The 27,533-nt window shown below is 46.8% G+C and overlaps 1 protein-coding gene across 5 annotated transcripts in view; it reads left to right on the top strand.

The window, feature by feature from the left end:
• NWD1 (NACHT and WD repeat domain containing 1) overlaps positions 1 to 27,533 on the top strand; it is an 87,200-nt gene that overhangs the window by 38,089 nt on the left and 21,578 nt on the right. For all 5 annotated transcript variants that reach the window (XM_064381671.1, XM_064381670.1, XM_064381674.1 and 2 more), the window contains 5 exons: positions 4,735 to 4,852; positions 6,217 to 6,375; positions 12,683 to 12,880; positions 17,656 to 17,778; positions 26,442 to 26,650. In XM_064381671.1, the coding sequence (XP_064237741.1) occupies positions 4,735 to 4,852; positions 6,217 to 6,375; positions 12,683 to 12,880; positions 17,656 to 17,778; positions 26,442 to 26,650 (807 nt within the window). The remainder of the gene's footprint in view (positions 1 to 4,734; positions 4,853 to 6,216; positions 6,376 to 12,682; positions 12,881 to 17,655; positions 17,779 to 26,441; positions 26,651 to 27,533) is intronic.

Genomic DNA, 27,533 nt, shown 5'->3' with positions numbered 1-27,533 from the left:
CCTGGGTTCAAGCCATTCTCCTGCCTCAGCCTCTCCAGTAGCTGGGACTGCAAGCATGCATCACCATGCCCAGCTAATTTTTGTATTTTTAGTAGAGACAGGGTTTCATCATGTTGGTCAGGCTGGTCTCTAACTTCTGGCCTTAAGCCCAGTGATCCACCCACCTCAGCATCCCAAAGGGCTGGGACTACAGGTGTGAGCCACCTCGCCTTGCCCAGGCTCTTCTACCCAATTTGGAGGTGGGGAGGAGCTGATGATGAGGTGGATATAACCCCTCACACCAACTTTGCAAAGGGGAAAAATAGGCATATCTGGAAGCATATTAGAATTTCCCCCAAATTCGTGGCATCTCAGAGGATATTTTCCCCCAAATTTCCACAATTTTCAATTCACAAAATTAAAAAAAATTGACAAAAGTATTTTTTTGAGACAAGGTCTCTCTCTCTGTCTGTTGTCCAAGCTGGAGTGCAGAGGCAACATTATGGCTCACGGTAGCCTTGACCTCTTAGGCTCAAGCCATCCTCCCACCTCAGTCTTCTGAGTAGCTGAGACCACGGGCGTGTGTTACCACACCTGGCTACTTTTTATTTTTTGTAGAGATAAGATTTCACCATGTTGCCAAGGCTGATTTCAAACTCCTGGGCTCAAACAATCCTTCCATCCTGGCTTCCCAAAGTTCTGGGATTACAGGAGTGAGCCGCCAAAACCAGCTGACAAAATCCAAAATATTGAATACATTTTTTTGGTCTAATTCTGTTACACCTGGTCAGTTCTCTCCATCTTCAACAGAGCTAACTAAAGCTAAGGTTTACTTTCATTCCAAACCATTATATACCTCTGCCCTCAATTTAACTCATTTTTTTGGTGTAATTTTTATTTTTTGAGATGGAGCCTCACTCTGTCTCCCAGGCTGGAGTGCAGTGGCATGATCACTGTAACCTCTGCCTCCTGGCTTCAAGCGATTATCCCACCTCAGCCTCCGGAGTAGCTGGGATTACAGGCATGCACCACCACTCCCTGTTAAATAAATTTCAGCGGTATAAGTGCAGTTTGTTACATGGATGTATTGATACATGGATGCATAATAAACCTGACAATTTAAACATGCTACCCTCTGACTCTTCATGAGGTCTGAGTTTTACCCATCTGTCCGTCCACCAATCCACCCATCCATCCATCCATCCATCCACCATCCATCCATCCATCCATCCACCATCCATCCATCCATCCATCCATCCACCCATCCACCCATCCACCCATCTACCCATCTACCCATCCATCCATCCATCCACCCATCCACCGAACAATCCACCCATCCATCCACCCATCCACCGAACCATCCACACATCCATCCATCCACCATCCATCCATCCATCCATTCACCCATCCACCCATCTACGCATCCATCCACCCATCCACCCATCCACCCAACCATCCACCCATCCATCCATCCATCCATCCGTCCACCCATCCACCCATCTATCCACCCATCCATCCATCCATCCATCCACCCATCTACCCATCTATCCATCCACTCACCCATCCATCCATCCATCAGTCCACCCACCCATCCACCCATCTATCCACCCATCCACCCACCCATCCACCCACCCATCCACCCATCTATCCATCTATCCACCCACCCATCCACCCACCCACCCATCCACCCACCCATCCACCCATCTATCCACCCATCCACTCATCCATCCACCCACCCATCCACCCATTCACTCATCCATCTATCCATCCATCTATACATACACCCATCCATCCATCCATCCATCCATCCACCCATCCATCTACCCATCCATCCACCCATCCACCCATCCACCCATCCACCCATCTACCCATCTATCCATCCACTCACCCATCCATCCATCCATCCATCAATCCACCCACCCATCCACCCATCTATCCACCCATCTACCCATCCATCCACCCACCCACCCACCCATCTATCCATCAATCCACCCACCCATCCACCCATCTACCCATCCATCCACCCACCCATCCACCCCTCTATCCATCTATCCACCCACCCATCCACCCATCTATCCACCCATCCACTCATCCATCCACCCACCCATCCATCCATTCACTCATCCATCTATCCATCCATCTATACATACACCCATCCATCCATCCATCCACCCACCCATCCACCCATCCACCCATCCACCCACCCATCCACCCATCTATCCATCTACCCACCCATCCACCCATCCACCCATCCATCCATCCATCCATCCATCCATCCATCCGCCCATCCGCCCACCCATCTACCCGTCCGCCCACCTGCCCACCCGTCCATCCGTCCACCCACCCACCCACCCACCCATCCATCTACCCGTCCGCCCACCTGCCCACCCGTCCATCCGTCCACCCACCCACCCACCCACCCATCCATCCATCCACCCACCCATCTACCCATCCATCCATCCATCCATCCATGCATCCATGCATCCATTATTTGTTGGTTATCTGATATCTTTCTCTGTGAATTCCATGGTTCAATCTGATTTCCAATCACAAGGTCCCCAAATGCACTGTGCACTTTAAAAACAGGACTTATTTTGCCGGGCGCTGTAGCTCACGCCTGTAATCCCAGCACTTTGGGAGGCCAAGGCGGATGGATTGCTTGAGCCCATGAGTTCATGACCAACCTGGGCAACATGGTGAGACCCTGTCTATACAAAAAATCCAAACACTAACTGGGCGTGGTGGTGCGTGCCTGTAGTTCCAGCTTTCAAGAGGCTGAGGTGGGAGGATTGCGTGAGTCTATGAGGCAGAGGGTGCAGTGAGCTTAGTTTGCACCACTGCACTCCAGCCTGAGTGACAGAGGAAGACCTTATCTCAAAAAAAAAGTGCTTATTTTATCTTCTAGCTATAAGACTAGTACAGATTATTGCAAAATACACAGAGAAGATCAAAGAATAAAAGTCACCCAGAATTCCCCACTCAGGACCCGCCCCCGCATCCTCCCTCCCCCATCAGTATTCCGTGCATTTCCTTCCAGCCTTTTTTCTCATGTGTCCAGGAGCGCTAAGCTTTGACATCCTTAGCTTGGATGCTACCCTCTCGTTTCTGCCTCTCAAACACCTCAAGGCTCATGTCAAATACTTCTTCCTTCAGGAAGACTTCCAGGATTTTCTTTCCTCTTAATGTTCTTTTCTCTGTGATCCTTTCCATCTGAAATGGAGCTTACTCTTAAAAAAAAAAAAAAAAGAAAGAAAGAAGGAAACCAAAAAAGCCTCCAAAACAAACTTTTGGCCAGGCATGGCAGCTCACACTTGTAATCCCAGCACTTTAGGAGGCTGAGGCAAGAGGACTGCTTGAGGCCAGGAGTTTGAGACCAGCCTGGACACCATAGTGAGATCCCATCTTTAAAAAAAAGACATTAAAAAATAGCTAGGCATGGAGGCTCACACCTGTGGTCCCAGCTACATGGGAGACTGAGGTAGGAGGATCACTTGAGCCCAGGAGTTCAAGGCTGCAGTGAGCTGTAATCATGTCACTGCACTCCAGCCTGGGTAACAGAGTGAGACCATGTCTCTAAACTTAAAAAATAAAAAATGCAGCCAGGTGCAATGGCTCATGCCTGTAATCCCAGCACTTTGGGAGGCTGAGACAGGCAGATCACCTGAGGTCAGGAGTTCGAGACCAGCCTGGCCAACATGGTAAAACCCTGTCTCTACTAAAAATACAAAAATTAGACTGGCATGGTGGCAAGCGCCTGTAATCCCAGCTACTTGGGAGGCTGAGGCAGGAGAATCGCTTGAACCCGGGAGGTGGAGGTTGCAGTGAGCCGAGATTGCCCCACTGCACTCCAGCCTGGGTGACAGAATGAGACTCCATCTCAAAAAAAGAAAATAAATAAATAAACAAACAAACAAACATTGGCTGGGCATGGTGACTTATGCCTGTAAGCCAAGCACTTGGGAGGCTGAAGTGGGTGGATCACTTGAAGTCAGGAGTTCAAGAGCAGCCTGGCCAACATGGTGAAACCTCATCTCTACTAAAAATACAAAAAATTAGCTGAGTGTGATGGCAAGCGCCTGTAATCCCAGGCACAAATCCTTTCCTGTGAGCCCCTGCAGGTTCAGCTTCAACCTGTCCCTTTAGTACATGGTCTGAGCCCCTTTCATTCACCTACCTCTCAGTCTCTTGCCCTAGTGCATCCTCCCAAGGATACTTCTGACAATCCAATCTGATTATACCTCTTCTCTGAAACCTTCCATAGCTCCCCAGTGCCCTCGGTCTTGAGCCTGACCTACCCAGCCTGATATTCAGTTCCTTCATGATCTGCTGCCTACAAGTTCCCTACTCTCATTCCCCACCAGCATCCCCTAACCTGCCTTGTATAATTCAGTCCTCCCAAACTCATCCTGCCCTTTCACATCACCAGCTCTTTGCCCATGCTGTTCCCTTGCCCTGGAAAGCCATTGTTTTCTAATATATTTTGCCGCATAGATGCCTACTTAATTCTGAGGCTCAGTTCCAATGTCCCCGCCTTCAGGAAACGTTCCCTATTCCTCCCAGAAAGTGCTGTGACCTCTGGCTTCGATTCTCTGAGTCCCAAGCCCTGACCAATGGGCAGATGCGGGTATGTCTGTCTGCCATTGCATCCTCGTTCCCTCCAGCACTGTCTGGAGCATGGGATGAATGAATGGGCTTGTGCATGGAGTGAATGAATGGGCTTGTGTCCAAGCTGCAGTCTCTCTTCTCCTCTGCCAGGTGGCCCCTCAGCCTCTGTGGTTCTCAGACACAGTTGCAAACCTGCGGAAGCTGAAGGAGTTGCCCTATCACCTACTTCACTCGGGCCGCTTGGAGGAGCTGAAACAGGAGGTTCTGGGTAAGGGCTGTCCCCATCTCAGGGGACCAAGCCTGGTGACCGTACCATGCTCCAGCCTTCTGGATCCTGGGGAGGGTGAATGGCAAATGTGGAAATCCTTGGTTCCTTTTAAGGCAGAGGGTCTCATAAGGGATAATTCTACACCGAGGGGATGCCTCACGTATCCACAGATAGTTTTGGTTGTCATGACTAGCAGAGAAGGTGCTACTTGAATCTGGTGGGTAGAGGCCAGGGATGCTGCTCAACACACTTCAGTGCACAGGACACTCTACCACAGAGAATAATCTAGCTCCAAATGTTAGCACATAGGGTGAAAACCCCTGCCTTATCATGAGGGACCCTATCTGCCTATTTGTCAATCCATATATCCATTCATCCATCCATCCATCCATCCATTCATTCATCCATCCATCCATCATCCATTTATCCATTCATTCATCCATCCATCCACATCCATCCATCCATCATCCATCTATCCATTCATTCATCCATCCATCCATCCATCCATCTATCCATCCATCCATCCATTAATCCCCCCATCTTCTGTCTGTCCATCCATCCATCCATCCATCCATCCACCCACTCATCCATCCATCTATCAATTTATCCACCCATCCATCTATGATCTCCTCATTGAGCCATGAGCTGGTTCTAGCCAGCTAGCCATCCATCCATCCATCTAACCATCCATCCATCCATCCATCCATCATTCTATCTATCCACCCACCCATCTTTCTATCTGTCCATCCACCCATCTATCTATCAATTTATCCACCCATCTATCTATGATCTCCTCATTGAGCCATGAGCTGGTTCTAACCATCCATCCATCCATCCTTCTATCTATCTACCCATCCATCTGCCATTCTATCTATCCATCCACCCATCTATGTGTTCATAATCCATTCATCTACCTTTCTGTTCATCATCCATCCATCTACCCACCCATTATTCTATCCATTCACCCACCTATCTTTCTGTTTGTCCATCCATGCATCCATCCACCCGACATTCTGTCTGTCTGTCTATCTATCTATCCATCCATCTATTCACTCATCCCTGTGATTCTCAACCAGAGGAGATTCTGCCCTCCCAGGAGACACTCGACAATGTCTGTGGACATGTTTGATTGTCCCACTTGGGGTGGGAGTGCTACTGCTATCTGGTGGGTGGAGGTCAGGGATGCTGCATTACATCCCACAATGCAGAGTTCAGCCCCTTACCACAGAGAATGATCCTGCCCCAGTGTCACTACTGCTGAGCCTGAGATACCCTGGAGGAGATGGAGAGATGATTCTCCATCTCCCAGGATGAACTGGAGGGACGTAAGCACTTCCTACCTCCTCCTGTCTTCTCTCCCTCAGGCAGCATGAGCTGGATTTCCTGCCGGGGCATCTCTGGGAGCATCGAAGACCTGCTGGACGACTTTGACCTCTGTGCCCCTCACCTGGACTCTCCTGAGGTCGGCCTGGTCCGTGAAGCCCTCCAGCTCTGCCGCCCTGCTGTGGAGCTCCGAGGCATGGGTGAGTCCGGATGGCCTGGACAGGAGTGACCAGGACAGGCACTGACTTCTAGAAACACGCTCTCATTGAGTCATGAGCTGGATTTTCATCAACCCTCATACCTCCCTGCCTAAACATGTGGGTTTTTCCCCGTCACTGCTTCTAGAATTTTTTTTTTTTTTGACACGTGGTATCTCTGTGTCACCCAGGCTGGAGCACAGTGGTGCAATCATAGCTCACTGTAGCCTCAAACTCCTGGGTTCAAATGATCCTCCCACCTCAACCTCCCGAGTAGCTAGGACCACAGTGCCTTGCTAATTTTTCTATGTTTTGTAGAGACAGGGTCTCGCCATGTTGTCCAGGCTAGTCTCGAGCTCCAGGACTCAAGTGATCTTGCCTCGACCTCACAGAGTGCTAGGATTACAGACATGAGCCATGGAGCCTGGCCTGGAATTTTAAATTGAGCCTGGGAGAACTTTGGAATGAAAACTACCAAAGTAGTGCCCATCCTGTCACCGTGGACTGGGATTTTTCTTTAGAAAGTGCCAGATAGGAACTATTTCAAGAAAACTCGAGGAAATATCTAGGTACATGTATGATAAGAAAAAACAAAGTTCCCACATATTTTTATTGATGAAATTCAAAATGTAATAATAACCGAGTACAACTTGGCATTCACAGTTGGTTTTTGCGATTATCTGGTCCACTGCAAACACATGGCTGTAAAAATTATTCTCAGGCTGAGCATGATGGCTTATGCCTGTAGTCCCAGCTACTTGGGAGGTGAAGGTAGGAGGATCACTTGAGCCTGGGAGGTTGAGTCTGCAGTAAACTGTGATTGCTCCACTATATTCCAGCCTGGGTGACGGAGGGAGACCCCATCTCAAAATAAACAAACAAAAAAAAACAAAACCTGTCCCTAACTCTCAGATGACATCGGCTGGGTCTGGCCCTCAGGTTACAATTTGCCACTCCCTGCCTTAGAGCTTGAAGAATCTCTCCAAGTCTTCAGATGTCCTGGCCATGAGGATGTTCTGTTTGGTTTTGTTTTAATTATAGCAAAACACACGTCTTAACCATTTTTTTTTTTGAGACAAGATCTTGCTTCGTTGCCCAGGCTGGAGTACAGTGACATGAGCTCAGCTCACCATAACCTCTGCCTATCAGGCTTAAGCAATCCTCCCACCTCAGCCTCCCGAGTAGCTGGGACTACAGGCACACACCATTGTGCCTGGCTAATTTTTGTATATTTTGTAGAGACGGGATTTTGCCATGTTTCCCAGGTAGGTCTTGAACTGGACTAAAGCAGTTCTCCTGCCTCAGCCTGCTAAAGAGCTGGATGGCAGGCATGAACCACTGTGCCTGGCCCCCATCTTAGCCATTTTTATGTGTGCAGTTCAGTGATTAAATATATTAATAATGTGAAGCTATCACCACCATTCATCTCCAGAACTTGTTAATCTTCCTGAAGTGAAACTGTCTTCAATAAACACCCACTTCCTGTACTACTCTGTTTTCATGCTGCTGTAAAGAAATATCCAAGACTGGGTAATTTATAAACGAAAGAGGTTTAATTGACTCACAGTCCCTCATGGCTAGGAAGGCCTCAGGAAACTTACAATCATGGTGGAAGGGAAAGAGGCGTGTCTTCTGTGGCAGCAGGTGAGAGAGAGGGAGCAAGAGCATGGAATATTGCCTTATAAAACCATCGGATGGTCAGGTGTGGTGGCTCACGCCTATAATCCCAGCACTTTGGGGGACTAAGGCACACAGATCACTTGAGGTCAGGAGTTTGACACCAGCCTGGCTAACATGATGAAACCCCATCTCTAGTAAAAATAGAAAAATTAGTCGGGTGTGGTAGCACATGCCTGTAGTCCCAGCTACTTGGGAGGCCGAGGTGGGAAAATTGCTTGAACACGGGAAGCAGAGGTTGCAGTGAGCTGAGATCATACCACTGCACTGTAGCCTGGGCGACACAGTGAGACTCTGTCTCCAAAAAACCCCCCCAAACCATCAGATCTTGTGAAAACTCACTATCATGAGAACAGCATGGGGGAACCCACGCCCATGATCCAATCACCTCCCATCTGGTCCCTCCCTCAACACGTGGGGATTCTGGGGATCACAGTTCAAGATGAGATTTGGGTGGGGTCACAGAGCCTAAGCACGACACCCCCATTCTCCCTTCACCCCAGTCTCTGGCAAGCACCATGCTATTTTCTGTCTCCATAAGTTTGACCACTTTAAGTATTTCATATAAGTGGTATTTTACAGTATTTGTCCTTTATTCTCTGTCTTCTCTTACTGAGCAGAACGTCCTCAAGTTTCATCCACATTGTAGCATATGAAGGAATTTCCTTCCATTTTTTTTTTTTTAAACACTACAGAGTCTTGCTCTGTCACCCAGTGGTACGATCTCGGCTCACTGCAACCTCCACCTCCTAGGTTCAAGCAATTGTCCTCCCTCAGCCTCTAGAGTAGCTGGGATTACAGGCATGTGGCACCATGCCCAGCTAATTTTTGTATTTTTTTAGTAGAGATAGGGTTTTGCTATGTTAGCCAGGCTGGTCTTGAACTCCTGACCTCACATGATCTGTCCACCTTGGCCTCCCAAAGTGCTGAGATTACAGGCATGAGCTACCATGCCTGGCTAAGAATTTCCTTCCTTTTTAGGGCTGAATAATATTGCATTGTGTGAATATGCCACATTTTGTTTATCCATTCATCTGTCTGTGGACATTTGTGTTGTTTTTACCTTTTCGCTATTGTGAACTAGCCAGATCACATGGCACTTTCGTGTTTAACTTTTTGAGGAACCACAACAGCTGCACCATTTTACAATCAAACTTTGGGAGACAACAAATGAAATCTTTTTCTCTACCCTTTTATGTTCAGTGATAGGGGCCTGTGAACGAAACTAACAAAAGACAGCTCAACAGGAGAAAGGGCTCGCACGTTTTAATTTTATGTGCACAGAGGCTTCACAGAAGATAAGTGAAAATTCAAAGGAGTGCTTAGACCTGGGGCCTTACATACCATTTTAACAAAGAGCAATAAATTGTGAGGTGAATTCACAAAGGAAGGGGGAGTATTAAAGATGCTTAATTCTCGGTATCTAATGTGCTTCCCCATGGACGTGAATAGCATGTTAAAAAGGGTGACCAGTGGCCTGTGATTCCTATGCAGAGCTTCTAATCCTGGCTCTGCAAATCATCCTTGAACTGTCTGCTTCTCTTTATCCTCATGACCATCAGCCCAGGGCCAGTCCTGCCGCCTCTCCTCCAGACCCTTGCCAAAGCATCCTCAAGCCTTTGGGTTCATTCTTACCTTTTGGTTTATTTTCCATACAGCACCCAGAAAGAATCTTTTGAAAGCCCAAATCGGCTGGGCACAGTAACTCACATCTGTAATCTCAGCACTTTGGGAGGCTGAGGTGGGTGGATCACTTGATGCCAGGAGTTTGAGACCAGCCTGGTCAACATTGTGAAACCCTATCTCTACAAAAATTAGCCAGTTGTGGTAGCACGCACCAGTAATCCCAGATACTCAAGGGGCTGAGGCAGGAGAATTGCTTGAACCCAGCAGGCAGAGGTTGTAGTCAGCCGGGATCACATCACTGCACTCCAGCCTTGGTGACAGAGCAAGACTCTATCTCAAAAAAAGAAAAGAAAAGAAAAGAAAAAAACCCCCAAATCTCACTAAGTATCTCTTTGTTGAAACTTCTAGATGGTTCTCCATTACCTTGGGGTAATGACCTTTCTGGTACTGTATGACTCGCTCTCCTGGGAGATGCTTGTCTCCATCCTTACTGCCCCAGGCAGATAGTTAATGTTTGTCTCAGCCTTTAAGAGAGGGACACGAGGCTGAGTGCAGTGGCTCACATCTGTAATCCCAGCACTTTGGGAGGCCCAGACAGGAGGATTGCCAGAGTGCAGGAGTTCAAGACCAGCCTGGGCAACATGAGACCTTATCTCTATAAAAAAATTAATTTATTAAAAATAGATAAATAGATGGCTAGGTACAGTGGCTCAAGCATGTAATCCCAATACTTTGGGAAGCTAAGGTAGGCAGATTGCTTGAGGCCAGTTTGAGACCAGCCTGGGCGACATAGCGAAACCCCATCTCTACTAAAAATACAAAAGTTAGCCGTGTGGTGGCGCATGTCTGTAATCCCAGCTTCTTGAGAGGCTGAGGAACAAGAGTTGCTTGAACCTAGGAGGCAGATGTTGCCGTGAGCCGAGATCGCGCTATTGCACTCCAACCTGAGTGACAGAGCAAGACTGTCTCAAAACACACAAATAAATAAAAAAATAAAGAGAAGGAAATGGAACAGCATACCTAACAACTGGAATTTAAGGCAACTGGAAAGAACAGTAACGTGAGAGGCGCTCGCCAGAGTTGTAAACCTTGATGGAGCAACTTCTTAGGAAAACAACCTTGGGCACGACTTCCCAGTTTAAGAAAGATTTAGAAGCCCAGATCTCAGCACGTTGTCTGCAAAGTCCCTTGATTGACAACCTCTGGCTCCCCCGGCACAAGGAGGAAGTGTAGGAACAAATGTCATCACCAGAGGGCGCTGCTGGACAGCCATGTGCTCTCTGTACAGCCAGGCAAGCTGGGAAACGGAGACCATTCAACAACCTAAATGATTAAATGATCCAAAGCGATCAGGAGTCTTTCTTTCTTTCTTTCTTTCTTTCTTTCTTTCTTTCTTTCTTTCTTTCTTTCTTTCTTTCTTTCTTCCTTTCTTCCTTTCTTCCTTTCTTCCTTTCTTCCTTTCTTCCTTTCTTCCTTTCCTTTCTTCCTTTCTTCCTTTCTTCCTTTCCTTTCTTTCTTTCTTTCTTTCTTTCTTTCTTTCCTTTCTTTCCTCCCTCCCTCCCTCCCTTCTTTCTTTCTTTCTTTCTTTCTCTTTCCTTCCTTCCTTCCTTTCTTTCTCTTCCTTCCTTCCTTCCTTCCTTCCTTCTTTCTTTCTTTCTTTCTTTCTTTTTCTTTTCTTTCTTTTCTTTCTTTTCTTGTCTAGCTCTGTCGCCCAGGCTAAAGTGCAGTGGCGCGATCTCGGCTCACTGCAACCTCCGCCTCCCAGGTTCCAGCGATTCTCCTGCCTCTGCCTCCCAAGTACCTGGGATCACAGGCCCGCGCCACTACAAGGGCTAATTTTTCTTAATAGCGTATTTTTTTAAGAACAGTTTTAGGTTCACAACAAAACTGAATGGCAGGTACAAAGATTTCCAATATATCCCTCCTCTGATCCTGTTTTTATTGAAAAGGTTGGGTCTAGGCACAGTGGCTCACACCTATAATTCCAGACTCTGAGGGTTCGAGGAAGGAGGATAGCTTGAGCCAGGAGTTTGAGACCAGCCTGGGCAACATAACAAGACCCCGTCTCTACAAAAAATAAAAAAATTAGCCAGTCGTGGTGATGTGCACCTGCAGTCCCAGCTACTCGAGTGGCTGTGGCCAGAAGATCGCTTGAGCCCAGGAGTTTGAGGCTGCAGTGAGCTGTGATCATGCCACTGCACTACAGCCTGGGTGGCAGAGCAAGACCCTGTCTCTAAAAAAATAAATAGCCAGGCACGGTGGCTCATGCCTGTAATCCCAACAGTTTGGGAGGCCGAGGTGGGTGGATCACTTGAGGTCAGGAGTTCAAGACCAGCCCGGCCAACATGGTGAAACCCCATCTTCACTAAAAACACAAAAATTAGCCAGGCGTGGTGTTGGGTGACTGTAGTTCCATCTATTTGGGTGGCTAAGTTAGGAGAATCGCCTGAACCGGGGAGGTGGAGGTTGCAGTGAGCTGATATCACGCCATTGTATTCCAGCCTGGGTGACAGAGTGAAACTCCATCTCAAAAGTAAATAAATAAAGTAAATAAATAAATCTGGGCGTGGTGGTGCATGCCAGTAGTTCCGACTATTTGGGAGGCTGAGATGGGAGGATTGCTTGAGCCCAGAATTTGGAAGCTGCAGTGAGCTTTGACCGTGTACCACTGCACTCCAGCCGGGACAACAGAGTGTGATACTGCCTCAGAAAAAAAGAGGAAGGAAGACAGGAAGGGAGGGAGGGAGGGAAGGAAGGAGGGAGGAAGGAAAGGGGAGCATTCTAGGCAACTTGGGCAAAGGCTGGAGGCTAGAAACAGCTGGGTACCTTTGAAGTAAGGGTGAGTGAGTCTGGAGAGCAGAGAAGGAGGCAGGAGAGGCCAGCAGAGGCCGTGGCTGAGGTGTTGTGTCTTTCGTCCCACAGCTCCTGCAGGGAGTGGAGACTCAATTTGCAGGAAAGGTACAGGGAGCTGAATCCAGGCAACTTAATCCACATCCTTTTGTTGCAGAGAGGAGCCTCCTGTACACAGAACTGCTGGCCAGACTCCATTTCTTCGCCACCTCACATCCAGCACTGGTGGGACAGCTATGCCAACAGGCCCAGAGCTGGTTCCGGCTCTGTCCACACCCTGTGCTGGTGCCCCTCGGAGGATTCCTCCAGCCCCCGGGAGGACCCCTCCGGGCAACCCTCAGCGGTTGTCACAAAGGTGAGTCTCCCCAGCATAGCAAAAATCCCAGCAGGCACCTGCTTGCATGGGGGCCGTGAATGCCGGTGTTTGAGATTGTCCTCTGAAACTCCCCTGTGCTAGTCGGGAAGCCCCAAGGGTGCCATCAGAGCCTGCCCTGCTCTCTCACGCTTGATTGCCTCTCTGCCCCCCAGGGACTGTAGATGACTCATAAAAATTCTGCTAATGAGCCCGAAGCTAGGGGATGCCTCCAAGCTTCCCATCTCCAAGGGATTGTGCCCATCTGACAGTTTGAGCTATTTACAAGCTCATGCTAGTAAGTCTGGAATCTAGGAACTAATGCCTGACAGGCCCCTGAGAGGCTGATGGAACTGTACTCAGCCTTTGGGATCCCAGAATGTAAGGGAGAGACAAAGATTTAGGTTTTGCCATCCATTTGTCATTCATTTTTTTCTTCCTTCCATTCATCCATCCATCCGCCCATTCATTCACCTTCCTATTCTTCCATCCAATTTCCCTCCCATCCATTCATCCCATCTATCTATCTCCCATCCTTCCATTCATCCATCCATCCATCCATCCATCCAGCACCCTCCCACCCACCCCTCTGTTCATCCATCCATCTATACATCCATCCATTCATTCACCTTTCTACTCTTCCATCCAATTACCCTCCCATCCATTCATCCATCCATCATCTCTGCCACCCTTCCATCCATCTACTGCCCGCCCATCCATCCATCCACCCACCCTCCCACTCTTCCATCCATCTCCCCTCCCACGCTTTCACTCATCTATCCATCCATTCACCCATCCATCCACCCATTCATACATCATGTGTCCATTCATCCAATCATTTACCCACCCTTCTATTTATCCATCCATTCATTTGTCAAACCACCTTCCTACCCATCCATCATCCATCCATCCACCCACCCATTCATCTATCTATCCACCTTCCCACCCATCCATCTACCCACCCTGCCACACTTCCATCCAGCTATCCCCCATCTATTAATCCATCTACCCTCCCACCCTTTTATCCATTGACTGTCCCACTGTTCCATTCACCTACCCATCCACCCACCTGTCCATCTCTCCATCTACCCTGCTACCATTTCATTTACCCCCATTCACCCATCTATCTATTATTCATCCATTCACCCAATCATTTGCCTACCCTTTCAGTAATCTATCCATTTATCAAACTGCCTTCCCATCCTTTTATCCATCCATCTACCTACTCATCCATCCACCCACCCACCCACCTACCCACCTTTCCTTCCATTCATCCACTCACCCATCCATTCGTCCATTCACCCGTTCATTTATCCTTCAACCCTTTCTTTCTTCCTTCCTTCCTCTCATCTATCTACCCATCAGTCATCCACACTTCTATTAGTTATTCATCCTTCTACCCGTATATCCATCCATCCACCCCAGTCCACTTACCCTTCCATTTTTTTTTACCTGATCATCTTCCATTCACTCTCTTAACCCTCCACCCATCTACACACTCTGCCATTCATCAACTTGCTCGCTTCAATTTCATCTAGAAATTGATTCCTCCATCTACCCATCTATCTGCCCCATCCATTCACCCACCCGCTCATCCAACCAGCTGCCTGTCTACCCACTCACCCACTTGCATTCATCCGTCTATTTATCTGCTTACCCGCAATCTCTCACTATTGTGAGACCACTGAATTTGCCTGTGGTTCAAATGTTAGAGCTCTCACTGTGCCACATGACCTGGTAGTGAAAGCTGCACTCCCCAGGCACATTATCTTCAAAATAGAAATGCTAAGACACACTAAGTACAATGCATGGAGGAGTCAGTTTAGGGGCAGCCACCAGAATGCTGTGTTGAGAAGGATTCTGAGACTGAAGGTAGCTTAGTCGGAAAGTGTATGTATTTATTAGGATATAGGTTCAGATATCGTTAAAAAAAAAAAAAGATAAAATAGCAGTGGATTAAATAAAATAGGAGTTTAATTCTGTCTTATGAAATAGTTCAAGCAAAAGAAGAGGTATAAAGGAGTCCTTAGGGTGTCTGGGACCCATATACCTTCAATCTGGCTGCTCTGCCATTTTCAGTGTAGGGGTGTCCTCATTGGCCCAAGATGGCTGCTCTAGCTCCTACTATCCAGATGGCATTCCAGCCAGTAGGGACTAGGAGAAGCACATGGCAGTCCTCCTCATTTTAAGGGCATGACCTAGAGGCAGAACTAAATATTTCCATTCCTGTCTCATTGGCTAGAACTTGGATATGTCCAACTGTAAGGGAAGCTGGGGAATACAGTCTTTTTTTTTTTTTTTTTTTGAGATGGAGTTTTGCTCTTGTCACCCAGGCTGGAGTGCAGTGGCATGATCTCAGCTCACTGCAACCTCTGCCTCACAGGTTCAAGCCACTCTCCTGCCTCAGCCTCCAGAGTAGCTGGGATTACAGGCTTGTGTCACCACACCTGGCTAATTTTTGTATTTTTAGTAGAGATGGGTTTCACCATGTTGGCCAGGCTAGTCTTGAACTTCTGACCTCAGGTGATCTGCCTACCTCAGCCTCCCAAAGTGCTGGGATTACAGGGGTGAGCCACTGGGCTCAACCAGGGAAGTATGGTCTTTGTGCAGATGACCCTGTACTCAGCTAATACCTATGAGCTTTTGGGTTTTATTACTAAAGGTGAGATGACAGAATGGCTATGGGGGCCCAAATCACACATAGTGCTGTGATTGATTAGTGATGTCTGTCATGGCACAGGCATAGGAAGTTACAACTTAGAGTGATGTTTTTGTCATCTCTGGGGCAGGTAAATGTTCTGTGTTTCAGATCCACTGTGCCCTGTTGTACATCCTCTAGTCCTGTTAACGTTGAAAAAGGTCTTACCCATGTGGGCTTCAGTTTGTTCGTTTTTAAAATGAAAAGTATGAGTTAATATTTCCAAGGTCACACAGTGAATGCATGACAAGAAAAAAGAAAAAGAGGCTGAGCACAGTGATTTATGCCTGTAATTCCAGCACTTTAGGAGGCCCAGGCAAGAGGATTTCTTGGACCCAGATGTTCAAAACCAGCCTGGGCAACATAGGGAGACCCTGTCTCTACAAAAAGTTAAAAAAAAAAAAAAAAGCTGGGTATGGTGGCATGTGCCTGCAGTCCCAGCTACTCAGGAGGTTAAGATGGGAGGATTGCTTGAACCCAAGAGTTTGAGGCTGCAGTGAGCTATGACTGAGCCACTGTACTTCCAGCTTGGGTGACAGAGTGAGACCCTGTCTATCTGGGGAAAAAAAAGGAAGGGAAAAGGAGGGGGGAGGAGAAGGGAGGGAAAGGAGAGGTAAGAGGGAAGGGAAGGGGAGGGAAGGAAAAGGGGAGATAATAATGAAGGGAAGGAGAAAGGGGAGGAAAGGGAAGGGGAGGGGAGGGAAGAGGAAGAAAAGGGAGGGGAAGGGGAGGGAAGGGAAAGGGAGGAAAGGGAGGAAAGGGGAGGAAAGGGGAGGAGAAGAAAGAAAAAGAAGACAAATCCTATTTCCTCACTCTCTATCCCAATGAGGTAGAAACAAAATCCTGTATTCTGAGAGCTTGACTGGCTCTGATTCAACACCACCCCAACCATTGTATACATGGGAAAGAGGTACAGAGAAGGAAAAGGACTTCCTTTCTTTACTTCAGGACATTCAGAAAGTCCAGTTCCTTAATGCCTAGGCCTGTGTTTTCTCTAATGTGTCTTGGCCCCTCTCTGCAGTGACATTTAATCAAACTCCACCAGGTAGAGAGCCTTGGGGTGTGTTTGCCCAATTCACTGGCAAATATTTCTTTTTTCTTTAGGACCTCAGCCCTTGTTTTTCTATGCTCATTGAACTCAAAGAGATGTCAAAAACAGAATCCTCATTCTGAGTCAATATAACTTCCTTCCCTCCTTCCCTTCTTTCTTTCTCTTTCTCTTTCTTTCTTTCTCTCTCCTTCCTTCCTTCCTTCCTTCCTTCCTTCCTTCCTTCCTTCCTTCCTTCCTTCCTTTCATCTCCCTCTCTCACCCAGGTTGGAGTGCAGTGGTGTGTTCTTGGCTCACTGCAACCTCCACCTCCCAGGTTCAAGTCATTCTACTGCCTCGGCCTCCTGAATAGCTGGGATTACAGGTGTGCTTCACCACGCCTGCCTAATTTTTGTATTTTTAGCAGAGACTGGGTTTCTCCATGTTGGACAGGCTGGTCTCGAACTCCTGACCTCGAGTGATCTGCCCATCTTGGCCTCCCAAAGTGTTGGGATTACAGGCGTGAGCCACGGTGCCCTACCACAGCCAATGTAATTTCATTTCTGAGTTTTTTTGAATAAGACAGGGTTTCTCAGCCGTGGCAGTGTTGGCTTCTGGGGCTGAATCTTTCTCTGGGGTGGAGTTGTCTTATGCATTGTTGGGTGTTGAGCAGCCTCTCTGGCCTCACCTACCAGATGCCAGTAGTGTCCTTGAGCATCCTTGTCCCCAGTTGTGGCACCTCAGAATGTCTCCAGACACCAAATGTGTCTCCTGGGTGAGCACTGCTGGACTATACAGATGCTTATGACCACACTGTGATTCAGACCCTTTTCCTACCTAAGAGTGGAGTGAATGTCACAGCCCAGAGTGTGAATCTGTGCATCTGAGTCTGTGAATCTGTAATCCTTGCTGTGTAGCTTTGGACAAGGGACTGAATCTGTCTGTGCCTCAGTTGTCTTATCTGAGAAGTGGGGGGGCTCATTAGAGCACCCTACAGCTGAATATTTGGACACAGGAACTGAGATCATTGCTGTTGCCTCTGTGTGGCTGCAGGCATCACCGCCATGGCATGGGGTGCGGAGGAGAAGCTGCTGGTGATTGGCACCCAGGATGGCATCATGGCTGTGTGGGACATGGAAGAGCAGCATGTGATCCACATGCTAACTGGACACACAGGTGAGAGACTTGAGAAGTGGGGTTTGTGGTCAGTTTCCATAGTGAATAATCAATTCTCAGAGCCCCTTCCCCACAGATTCACTTCTCTGTATTGAAACCCTGGCCTTTGTTCTTGCATCATTTAGCTATAGCTACATAGCAAACCATCCCCAAACACAGTAGTTTTAAACAAGCCATTTCTTTTTTTTTTTTTTTAACATGGGATCTCACTGTGTTGCCCAGGCTGGAGTGCAGTGGTGTATTCATAATGCACTGCAGCCTCAAACTCCTGGGCCCAATTGATCATCCTGCCTCAGCATCCTGAGTAGCTGGGACTACAAGCACTATATCCAGCTAATTTTTAAATTTTTAAATGTTTTTAGAGATGGGGGTCTTGCTGTGTTGCCCAGGCTGGTCTCAAACTCTTGGGGTCAAGTGATCCTCCCTCCTTAGCCTACCAAGGAGCTGGGATTACAAATTAGAGCCACAAACAAGCTATTTCTTTAGCTCACTTCCTGTGCGTTGGCAGTGAGGGCTGGGTTCAGCTGGGCGGTTTTCTGCTCTCGGCTGGACTTGCTCATGTATCTGCAGTCAGTCAGTGGATCAGCTAGGAGCTGGCTGAATCTGAAACAACTCAACTCTGCTCCATGTGATCTTTCATCATTCAGCATCCCTCAGGTCTCTCATCCCCCACAAAGGCATGGTTTCGAGAAAACAAGTTGGTGCTCACGGGCTCTCTTAAGCCTGGACTTGGAATTGGCACCCAGTCACATTCACTTGACCAAAGGAATTTACGAGAACAGTCCAGTAAGGAAATAGGCTAAACAGGCTTCCTTCTTTCCTTCTTTCTTTTCTTTTTTCCTTTCTTTCTTTCTTTCTTTCTTTCTTCCAACAGGGTCTTGCTTTGTTGCCCAGGCTGAAGTGCAGTGGGACAATCTCAGCTCACTGCACCCTCAGCCTCCTGGGCTCAAGCAATCCTCCCACCTCAGCTTCTTGAGTATCTGGGACTACAGACACACACCACCATACCTGGCTAATTTTTGTATTTTTTGATAGAGACAGGGTCTCACTATGTTGCTCAGGCTGGTCTCAAGCTCCTGAGCTCAAGCAGTCCTTCTGCTTGTCCTCCCAAAGTGCTGGGATTATAGATGTGAGCCACCACACCCAGCCTAGGCTTCATTTTTTGAAGGGAAGAGCTGCAAAGTAACATTTCCAAGGGTGTGGATCAGGAAGGGCAAAGAATTGTGGTCCTTTTTGCATCTGTTGACCTCAGATCCTTAGTAAGGTTGTTTTTTTCTACGTAGTCCCTTGACAGATATGGCTTAGTTTTATAATCAATGGTTCAGTGCCTGCTGTGTACCAGACCCTGTTCTAGATGCTGAAGAGAGATAGACCAAGGTCAGGACTAGGAAGGAAAACTATTCATTCTTGAAGACTAATGGAAGGGAAGGGAATGGAAGGGGAGGGGAGGGGAGGAGAGAGGAGGGGAGGGGAAGGGAGAGCAAAGGCAGGCAGGGCAAGGACAGACAGGGCAAAGGCAGGCAGGGCAAGGGAAGGCAAGGCAAGGGTTCCCAAAGTACACTTCATAACTAGCTCCCCATTGCTCTTCTGTAGCTTGATGTACGTAAGACCTCATTGACTAAGACTACAGTTGGCTGGGTGTGGTGGCTCATGTCTGTAATCCCAGGACTTTAGGAAGCTGAGGCAGGCAGATCATTTCAGCTCAGGAGTTCGAGACCAACTTGGGCAACATGGCGAAACAGCATCTCTACAAAAAATGCAAAGATTAGCCAGGCGTGGAGATACACACCTGTAGTACCAGCTATTTGGGAGGCTGAGGTATGAGACTCACTTGAGCCCAGTAGGTTGGGGCTGCAGTGAGTTGTGATTGCACCACTGTACTCCAGCCTACACAAGAGCAAGACCCTATCTAAAAAAAAAAAACAAAAAAAAAAAACTACATTTATTTGTTGACCCAAGATCTCAAGATCCTTTTACTATTGTTTGAGAGCAAGGGTTATGTTTTATTCCGCATGCTCCATGCTTATTTGTTGAATAAATAGGTTAAAATATCCCATGTATTTAAAAAAAATTCATTTAACAGAATCAAGCCATAGGAAATCAGCTTTAGAAAGATTCTAATCTAATCCTTTCATTTAATTAAGAAAACAGGTTGGCCATGGTGACTCACACCTGTAATCCCAGCACTTTGGGAGGCTGAGGTTGGAGGATTGCTTGAGGCCCAGAATTCAAGACCAGCCTGTGCAACATAGCCAGACCCCTTTTCTACAAAAAAATTTTTTTTTTAATTAGCCAGGCATGGTGGTGTGCACCTGAAGTCCCAGCTACGTGAGAGGCTGAGAGGCTGAGGGAGGAGGATCACTCCTGTTCAGGAGTTGGAGGCTGCAGTGAGAAAAATATTGGGTGGGGGTGGAGAAGAATTAAAGAGTTGAATCAAATTCCTATTAGATATGACATACTCAAATTTTATTTATTTTTTTATTTTTTGACATACTCAAATTTTTAAAAAATCTAAAGGGGTATCCTAAAAAGCTCAACTGACAAGATAAATAATATAACACAATCTTTTGAAAAATCAGAAGTATAGGCCAGGCACGGTGGCTCACACCTGTGATCCTAGCACTTTGGGAGGCCGAGGCGGGCAGATCACAAAGTCAGGAGTTCAAGACCAGCCTGATCAACGTGGTGAAACCCCATCTCTACTAAAAATACAAAAATTAGCTGGGCGTGGTGGTCCCAGCTGCTCGGGATGCTGAGGCAGGAGAATCACTTGAACCTGGGATGGGGAGGTTGCAGTGAACTGAGATTGTGCCAGTGCACTCCAGGCTGGATGACAGGGCGAGACTCCATCTCAAAAAAAAAAAAAAAAATTCAAAAGTATAGTTGGCCCTCTGTATCTGTGGGTTTTGCATCTGGGAATTCAACCGACTATGGATTGAAAATATTTGGAAAAGCTGGATGCAGTGGTGTGTGCCTGTAGTTCCAGCTACTTGGAAGGCTGAGGCAGGAGGATGCCTTGAGCCCAGGAGTTCAGCCTGGTCAACAGAGTGAGATCCTGTCTTTTTTTTTTTTTTTTTTTTTTAAAGACTAAATCTCGCTCTGTCACCAGGCTGGAGTACAGTCGCAGGATCTCGGCTCACTGCAGCCTCCACCTCCTGGGTTCAAGCGATTCTCCTGCCTCAGCCTCCCGAGTAGCCGGGCCTACAGGCGAGTGCCAGCATGCCCAGCTAATTTTTGTATTTTTAGTAGAGATGGAGTTTCACCATGTTGGCCAGGATGGTCTCGAACTCTTGACCTTATGATCCGCCCGCCTTGGCCTCCCAAAGTGCTGGGATTACAGGAGTGAGCCACCATGCCCGGCCTTGAGACCCTGTCTTTTGGTTGTTGTTGATTGTATGTCCTTCCTTCCTTCCTTCCCTCCCTCCCTCCTTCCCTCCTTCCCTCCTTCCTTCTTTTTCTTTGAAACAGGGTCTCACTCTGTTGTCCAGGCTGGAGTACAGTGGTGTAATCATGGTTCACTGCAATCTTGATATCCCAGCTCGAGCAATCCTCCCACCTCAGGCTCCTGAAGAGCTAGGACCACAGGTGCATGCCACCATGCCCAGCTAATTTTAAAAACATTTTTTGCAGAGACTGGGTCTCACTGTGTTTCCCAGGCTGCTGTTGAATTCCTGGCCTCAAGCCATCCTCCCACTTAAGCCTCCCAAAGTGCTGGGATTACAGGCATGAACCATTGTACCTGTCTCTTAAAATAAATTTTAAGGCCAGGCGCCGTGGCTCACGCCTGTAATCCAGCACTTTGGGAAACCGAGGCGGGTGGATCACCTAAGGTCAGGAGTTGAGACCAGCCTGGCCAACATGGCAAAACCACATCTCTACTAAGAATACAAAATTAGCTGGGCACGGTGGTGCGCACCTGTAGTCTCAGCTACTCAGGAGGCTGAGGCAGGAGAATCGCTTGAACCTGGACGGCAGAGGTTGCTGTGAGCTAAGATTGTGCCACTGCGCTCTAGCCTCAGTGACAGAGTGAGACTCTGTCTCAAAAAAACAAAAATAAACAAACAAAAAAATTAAGTATACGGGAACACCTGTAGTTCCAGCTATTCAGGAGGCTAAGGCAGGAGGATCGCTTAAGCCTGGGAGATGGAGGCTGCAGTTGCATTACCATGCTCCACCCCCATCTCTAAAAATAATAATAATGGTAACAATAATAATAAAGTATACAGGAGGCTATGTATAGGTTATATGCAAATACCATGCTATTTCCTATAAGGGACTGGAGCATCTGTGGACTTTGGTATCTGCAGGGGTGAAGGAAGGGCAGGGGAGAGGAAAGAGCCTCCCGGGCACAGAAAGCAGCAAGTGCAAAGGCCCGAGAGGGGAATGAGGTTGGCGGGTCTACAGAACAGAAAGGCAGTTATGAGGCTGGAGCTCTGGAGACTGTGTCAAATAAAAAGGGCTGTCAGGCCGGGTGCCGTGGCTCACGCCTGTAATCCCAGCACTTTGGGAGGCTGAGGCGGGCAGATTGCCTGGGGTCAGGAGTTTGAGACCAGCCTGGCCAACATGGTGAAACCCCATCTCTACTAAAAATACAAAAATTAGCTGGACATGGTTGCGGATGCCTGTAGTCCCAGCTACTCGGGAGGCTGAGGCTGGAGAATTATTTGGACCGAGGAGGCAGAGGTTGCATTGAGCCGAGATTGCGCCACTGCACTCCAGCCTGGGTGACAGAGTGAGACTCTGTCTCAACAAAGAAAAAAAAAAAAAGGAGCAGTCACTAGGTGCCCCTTGGTGTATAACTCCCATGGGTATGTGATGTCCAGAACAGGCTAGTCCACAGAGACAGGAGGCAGATGAGTGGTCGCCAGGACCTAGGGGAGGGGAGTGGGGAGTGACTGCTGATGGGGACAGGGTCTCCTTTTGGGAGGGTTGCAAATGTTCTGGAATGAGATAGAGTGATGTTTGCACAATACTGTGAATGTGCTAAATGCCACTGAATTGTTTGTTTTGAAATGATTAATGCAACAGGCCTGGGGCGGTGGCTCATGCCTGTAATCCCAGCTATAAATAGTTGTTATTCTGTGTTGTTTGGGGGCTAATGACAATAAAGGTCTGTGAATGTTTAGTCCAGATGCAATTATTTATTTTTTCCCAAATATATTCTTTTTAAAAAATGTTATTTATTTATTTTAAAAGGTAGGGTCTTAAAATTAATTAATTAATTGATTAATTTATTTCTTGAGATGAAGTTTCACTCTTTTTGCCCAGGCTGAAGTGCAGTGCTGTGATCTTGGCTCACTGCAACCTCCATCTCTTGGGTTCAAGTGATTCTCCTGCCTCAGCCCCCTGAGTAGCTGGGATTATAGGCACGCACCACCACGCTTGGCTAATTTTGTATTTTTATTGGAGACAGGGTTTGGGAGACTGAGGCGGATGGATCACTTGAGGTCAGGAGTTCAAGACCAGCCTGCGCAACATGGTGAAACCCCAACTCTACTAAAAATACAAAATTAGTTGGGTTCAGTAGTGCAAGTCTGTAATTCCAGCTACCTCGGGAGGCTGAGGCAGGAGAATCACTTGAACCTGGGAGGGAGAGGTTGCACTGAGCCAAGATCATGTCACTGCACTTCAGCCTGGGCCACAGAGTGAGACTCTATCTAAAAAAAAAAAAAGATTAACGTGATAAAAAAAAAAAGAGGATAACTGTTTTTTGAGGTTACGGAAATGTTCTGAACTTAGTCTGGGGCGATGGTTACGTAGCTGCGTGAACACACTAAAAACCACTGAATTGCACCATTGTAGATTAAATGGGCGTGGTTGTAAATTGTCTCCCCATAGAGGTGTTAAGAATATTTTATCATTTCAATCGAAGTATGTACCATGTTTTATGTATATGTATATACTTATATATACACATATATATTTCATCTATATTTTTATGTATATATGTTTTATGTATATAAAACAATATATGTATGTATATAAAACAAATATATACATACCTAAAAATATAGATAAAATATATATAAATATACAAAAACAAATATATACATAAATATATAAATCTATATATATTTTTATCAATATTTTGCCATAAACATTCTTTTGTGCCCATTGATTCTTATTTTTTTATATATATATATTTTTGAGATGGAGTCTCACTCTGTTGCCCAGGCTGGAGTGCAGTGGTGTGATCTCGGCTCACTGTAACCTCTGCCTCCTGGGTTCAAGTGATTTTCCTGCCTCAGCCTCCCAAGTAGCTGGGATTACAGGTGCCTGCCACCATGCCTGGCTAATTTGTTGTTGTTGTTGTTGTTTTTTGAGACGGAGTTTCGCTCTTGTTACCCAGCTTGGAGTGCAATGGCGCGATCTCGGCTCACCGCAACCTCCGCCTCCTGAGTTCAGGCAATTCTCCTGCCTCAGCCTCCTGAGTAGCTGGGATTACAGGCACGCGCCACCATGCCCAGCTAATTTTTTGTATTTTCAGTAGAGACGGGGTTTCACCATGTTGACCAGGATGGTCTCGATCTCTTGACCTCGTGATCCACACACCTCGGCCTCCCAAAGTGCTGGGATTACAGGCGTAAGCTACTGAATCAGGCTCTTTTTATTATTTTTACTTCTTTTTTTAGAGACAGGGTCTCGCTATGTTGCCTGGCTCGTCTCGGACTCCTGGGCTCAAGTGATCCTCCCACCTCAGCCTCCCAAGTAGCTGGGATCACAGGTGTGTGCCACCATACCTGGCTAATTATTTTTTTTACAAGATTATTAAAATGATAAGAGAAGTCCTATAATTTTTCTAGAAGTTTCCCCTTTTTTACTGGTTATTAATTTTAGACACTCCTAGAATCTTTATAAAATTCAGTTATCTGTTTAGTACAAATTCAACGTCTGGGGCAATAGATAGACTCCCAACCAGTTGTGGCCATCTGAATTTTGCATTGCCACATTTCATTATTTTCCATTTGGACAGGTTCTATCAATTTAACTAACAGAGAGAAGCTTTCAAAAAAAAAAAAAAAGAAAGAAAAAGAAAGAAAGGAAGAGGCTGGGCATGGTGGCTCACACCTGTAATCCCAGCACTGTGGGAGGCCGAGGCCAGAGGATCACTTGAGATCAGGAGTTTGAGACCAGCCTGGCCAATGTAGTGAAACCCTATCTCTACTAAAAATACAAAAATTAGCCAGGCACGGTGGCACATGCCTGTAATCCCAGCTACTCGGGAGACTGAGGCATGAGAATCGCTCAGAGGTTGCAGGGAGCTGAGATTGCACCAGTTAACTCCAGCCTTGGCGACAGAGTGAGACTCCATCTCGAAATAATAATAATAAAAATAATTGGCCAGGGGTGGTGGCTCATGCCTGTAATTCCAACACTTTGGGAGGCCGAGCTGGGCAGATCACCTGAGGTCAAGAGTTCAAGACCAGTCTGGTCAGCAAGGTAAAACCCTGTCTCTACTAAAAATACAAAAATTAGCCAGGCATGGTCATAGGCACCTGCGATCGCAGCTACTGGAGACGCCGAGGCAGGAGAATTGCTTGAACCAGGGAGGTGGGGGTTGCAGTAAGCCAAGATCATGCCTCTGAACTCCAGCCTAGGCAACAAGAGCGAAACTTCATCTCAAATAATAATAACAGTCATAATAATATTAAAAGGCTGGTCATGGTGTCTCATGCCAAGTGCTGGGATTACAGGCATGAGACACCATGACCAGACTTTTGGGAGGCTCAGGTGGGTAGATCACTTGATGCCAGGAGTTCAAGGCCAGCCTGGCCACCATGGTAAAACCCTGTCTCCACTAAAAATACAAAAAATTAGCCAGATATGGCAGCAGGCACCTGTAATCCCAGCTACTTGGGGAGGCAGAGGTTGCAGTGAGCCAAGATCGCACCACTGCACTCCAGCCTAGGCGACAGACAGAGATTCTGTCTCCAAAAAAAAAAAAAAAGAAGATTACATAAATGTTTTGAAATAATTACCCTTGGTTACAAAGATCAATAATAAGGGTGCGGCTGGACAGGCAGTTGCTGGGCAGATGGTCTTGCAGATGTATTTTTTTCTGTAAGTTTACAATAGCCTTTGTGCAAAGTTGTGATATTTGTAGTCTTTTCTGTTATCAGGCATATAAGTGTGAGAACTCTTTATTCATAGCCTTCTTTCTTAGCCTCTCTTTGTCAGGGTTTTCTTTTTTTTTTTTTTTTGAGACGGAGTTTCGCTCTTGTTACCCAGGCTGGAGTGCAATGGCGCGATCTCGGCTCACCGCAACCTCCGCCTCCTGAGTTCAGGCAATTCTCATGCCTCAGCTTCCTGAGTAGCTGGGATTACAGGCACGTGCCACCATGCCCAGCTAATTTTTTGTATTAGTAGAGACGGGGTTTCACCATGTTGACCAGGATGGTCTCGATCTCTTGACCTTGTGATCCACCCGCCTCGGCCTCCCAAAGTGCTGGGATTACAGGCTTGAGCCACCGCGCCTGGCCTGTCAGGGTTTTCTTAACATTAGTGACTCCATTTTTATTCCGATAAATTTCACAATTCAATTCCATCCGTCTTTTCTTTGGTAAACCAGGGTATTTCCAAGCTGGTTTGGACAAGCATTTTGATAGTTGCAAGGTCAAAGTGTTCCCAGCTAATATACTCTCCCCCACCCTGGCCTGCCGCAGGAGAGGTGAGGTGCGTGAAAGTATTTGCCAAAGGGACCCTTGCCATCTCTGCTTCGAAGGATTATACACTGCGCCTGTGGAACTTACTCTCTGGCCAGGAGAAATTTATCATTTGGGATGGAAGCTCAAAAAATCTCACCGGACCTCAGATCTGGAGCCTTCACGTGGATGAAGCACGCAAAGTTGTGTATTCGGCATCTGGCTCAAAGGTAACAAATACCTGCCCTGTTTGTAAAGGAAAGCTGAGACCAGAACATTCAAAGACAGAAGAGGCCATTTCTATAAGGAGGAGCTCCCTGATACAGTGGTGGGGTGGGGTGGGGTGTAAACAGTGTACACAACCACTTGAGAGGGTGCTATGAGAGGTTTCAGTCTTGCCAGGCGCAGTGGCTCATGCCTGTAATCCCAGCACTTTGGGAGGCCAAGATGGGCGGATCACCTGAGGTCAGGAGTTCAAGACCAGCCTGACTAACACAGTGAAACCCCATCTCTGCTACAAATACAAAATTAGCTGGGGGTGAACCCAGGAGGCAGAGATTGCAGTGAGCCAAGATTGTGCCATTGCACTGCAGCCTGGGCAACAAGAGTGAAATGCCACCTCAAAAAAATAAAAATAAAAAGAGGTTTCAGACTTCATAGTTGGATTAGATAATCCTGATAGTTCTTTCTGACCCCAAGATTTGAAACCTTTCATCTTTTTTGAATATCAGCATCTTAGGGCTATAAATTTCCCTCAAAGTACTGCTTTACCTACATCATGTGCATTTTGGCATGTATTTTCATTTACATACATTTAAAAATACTTTCAGATTTCACTTTTGATTTTTTTCTTTGATACATGGGCTACTTAAAACTGTGCTATTAGTTTCCAGATATTTGAAGAATTTCTAGATAGGGTCTTGTTTTTTATATTTTTTTCTAATTAAATTCTATTTGTATGAGGTAAAACCTTTCAAATTCATTGAGACTTGTTTTAGTCTCGCTCTCTCTTTTCCCTCTCTCTCTCTCTAATTTTTTCTTCTTTTTTTTTCTCCACATCCAGTCTTAAAGTTATACCTGATTTTTTTTTTTTTTTTTTTTTGAGATGGAGTC

Source organism: Aotus nancymaae, unplaced genomic scaffold (genome assembly GCF_030222135.1).
Source record: "Aotus nancymaae isolate 86718 unplaced genomic scaffold, 86718_ANA_hifiasm-v0.15.2.pri h1tg000028l, whole genome shotgun sequence".
Lineage (NCBI taxonomy): Eukaryota > Metazoa > Chordata > Mammalia > Primates > Aotidae > Aotus > Aotus nancymaae.
The sequence above is the reverse complement of the archived record's forward strand: the minus strand, read 5'-3'. Positions and strand labels throughout refer to the sequence as shown.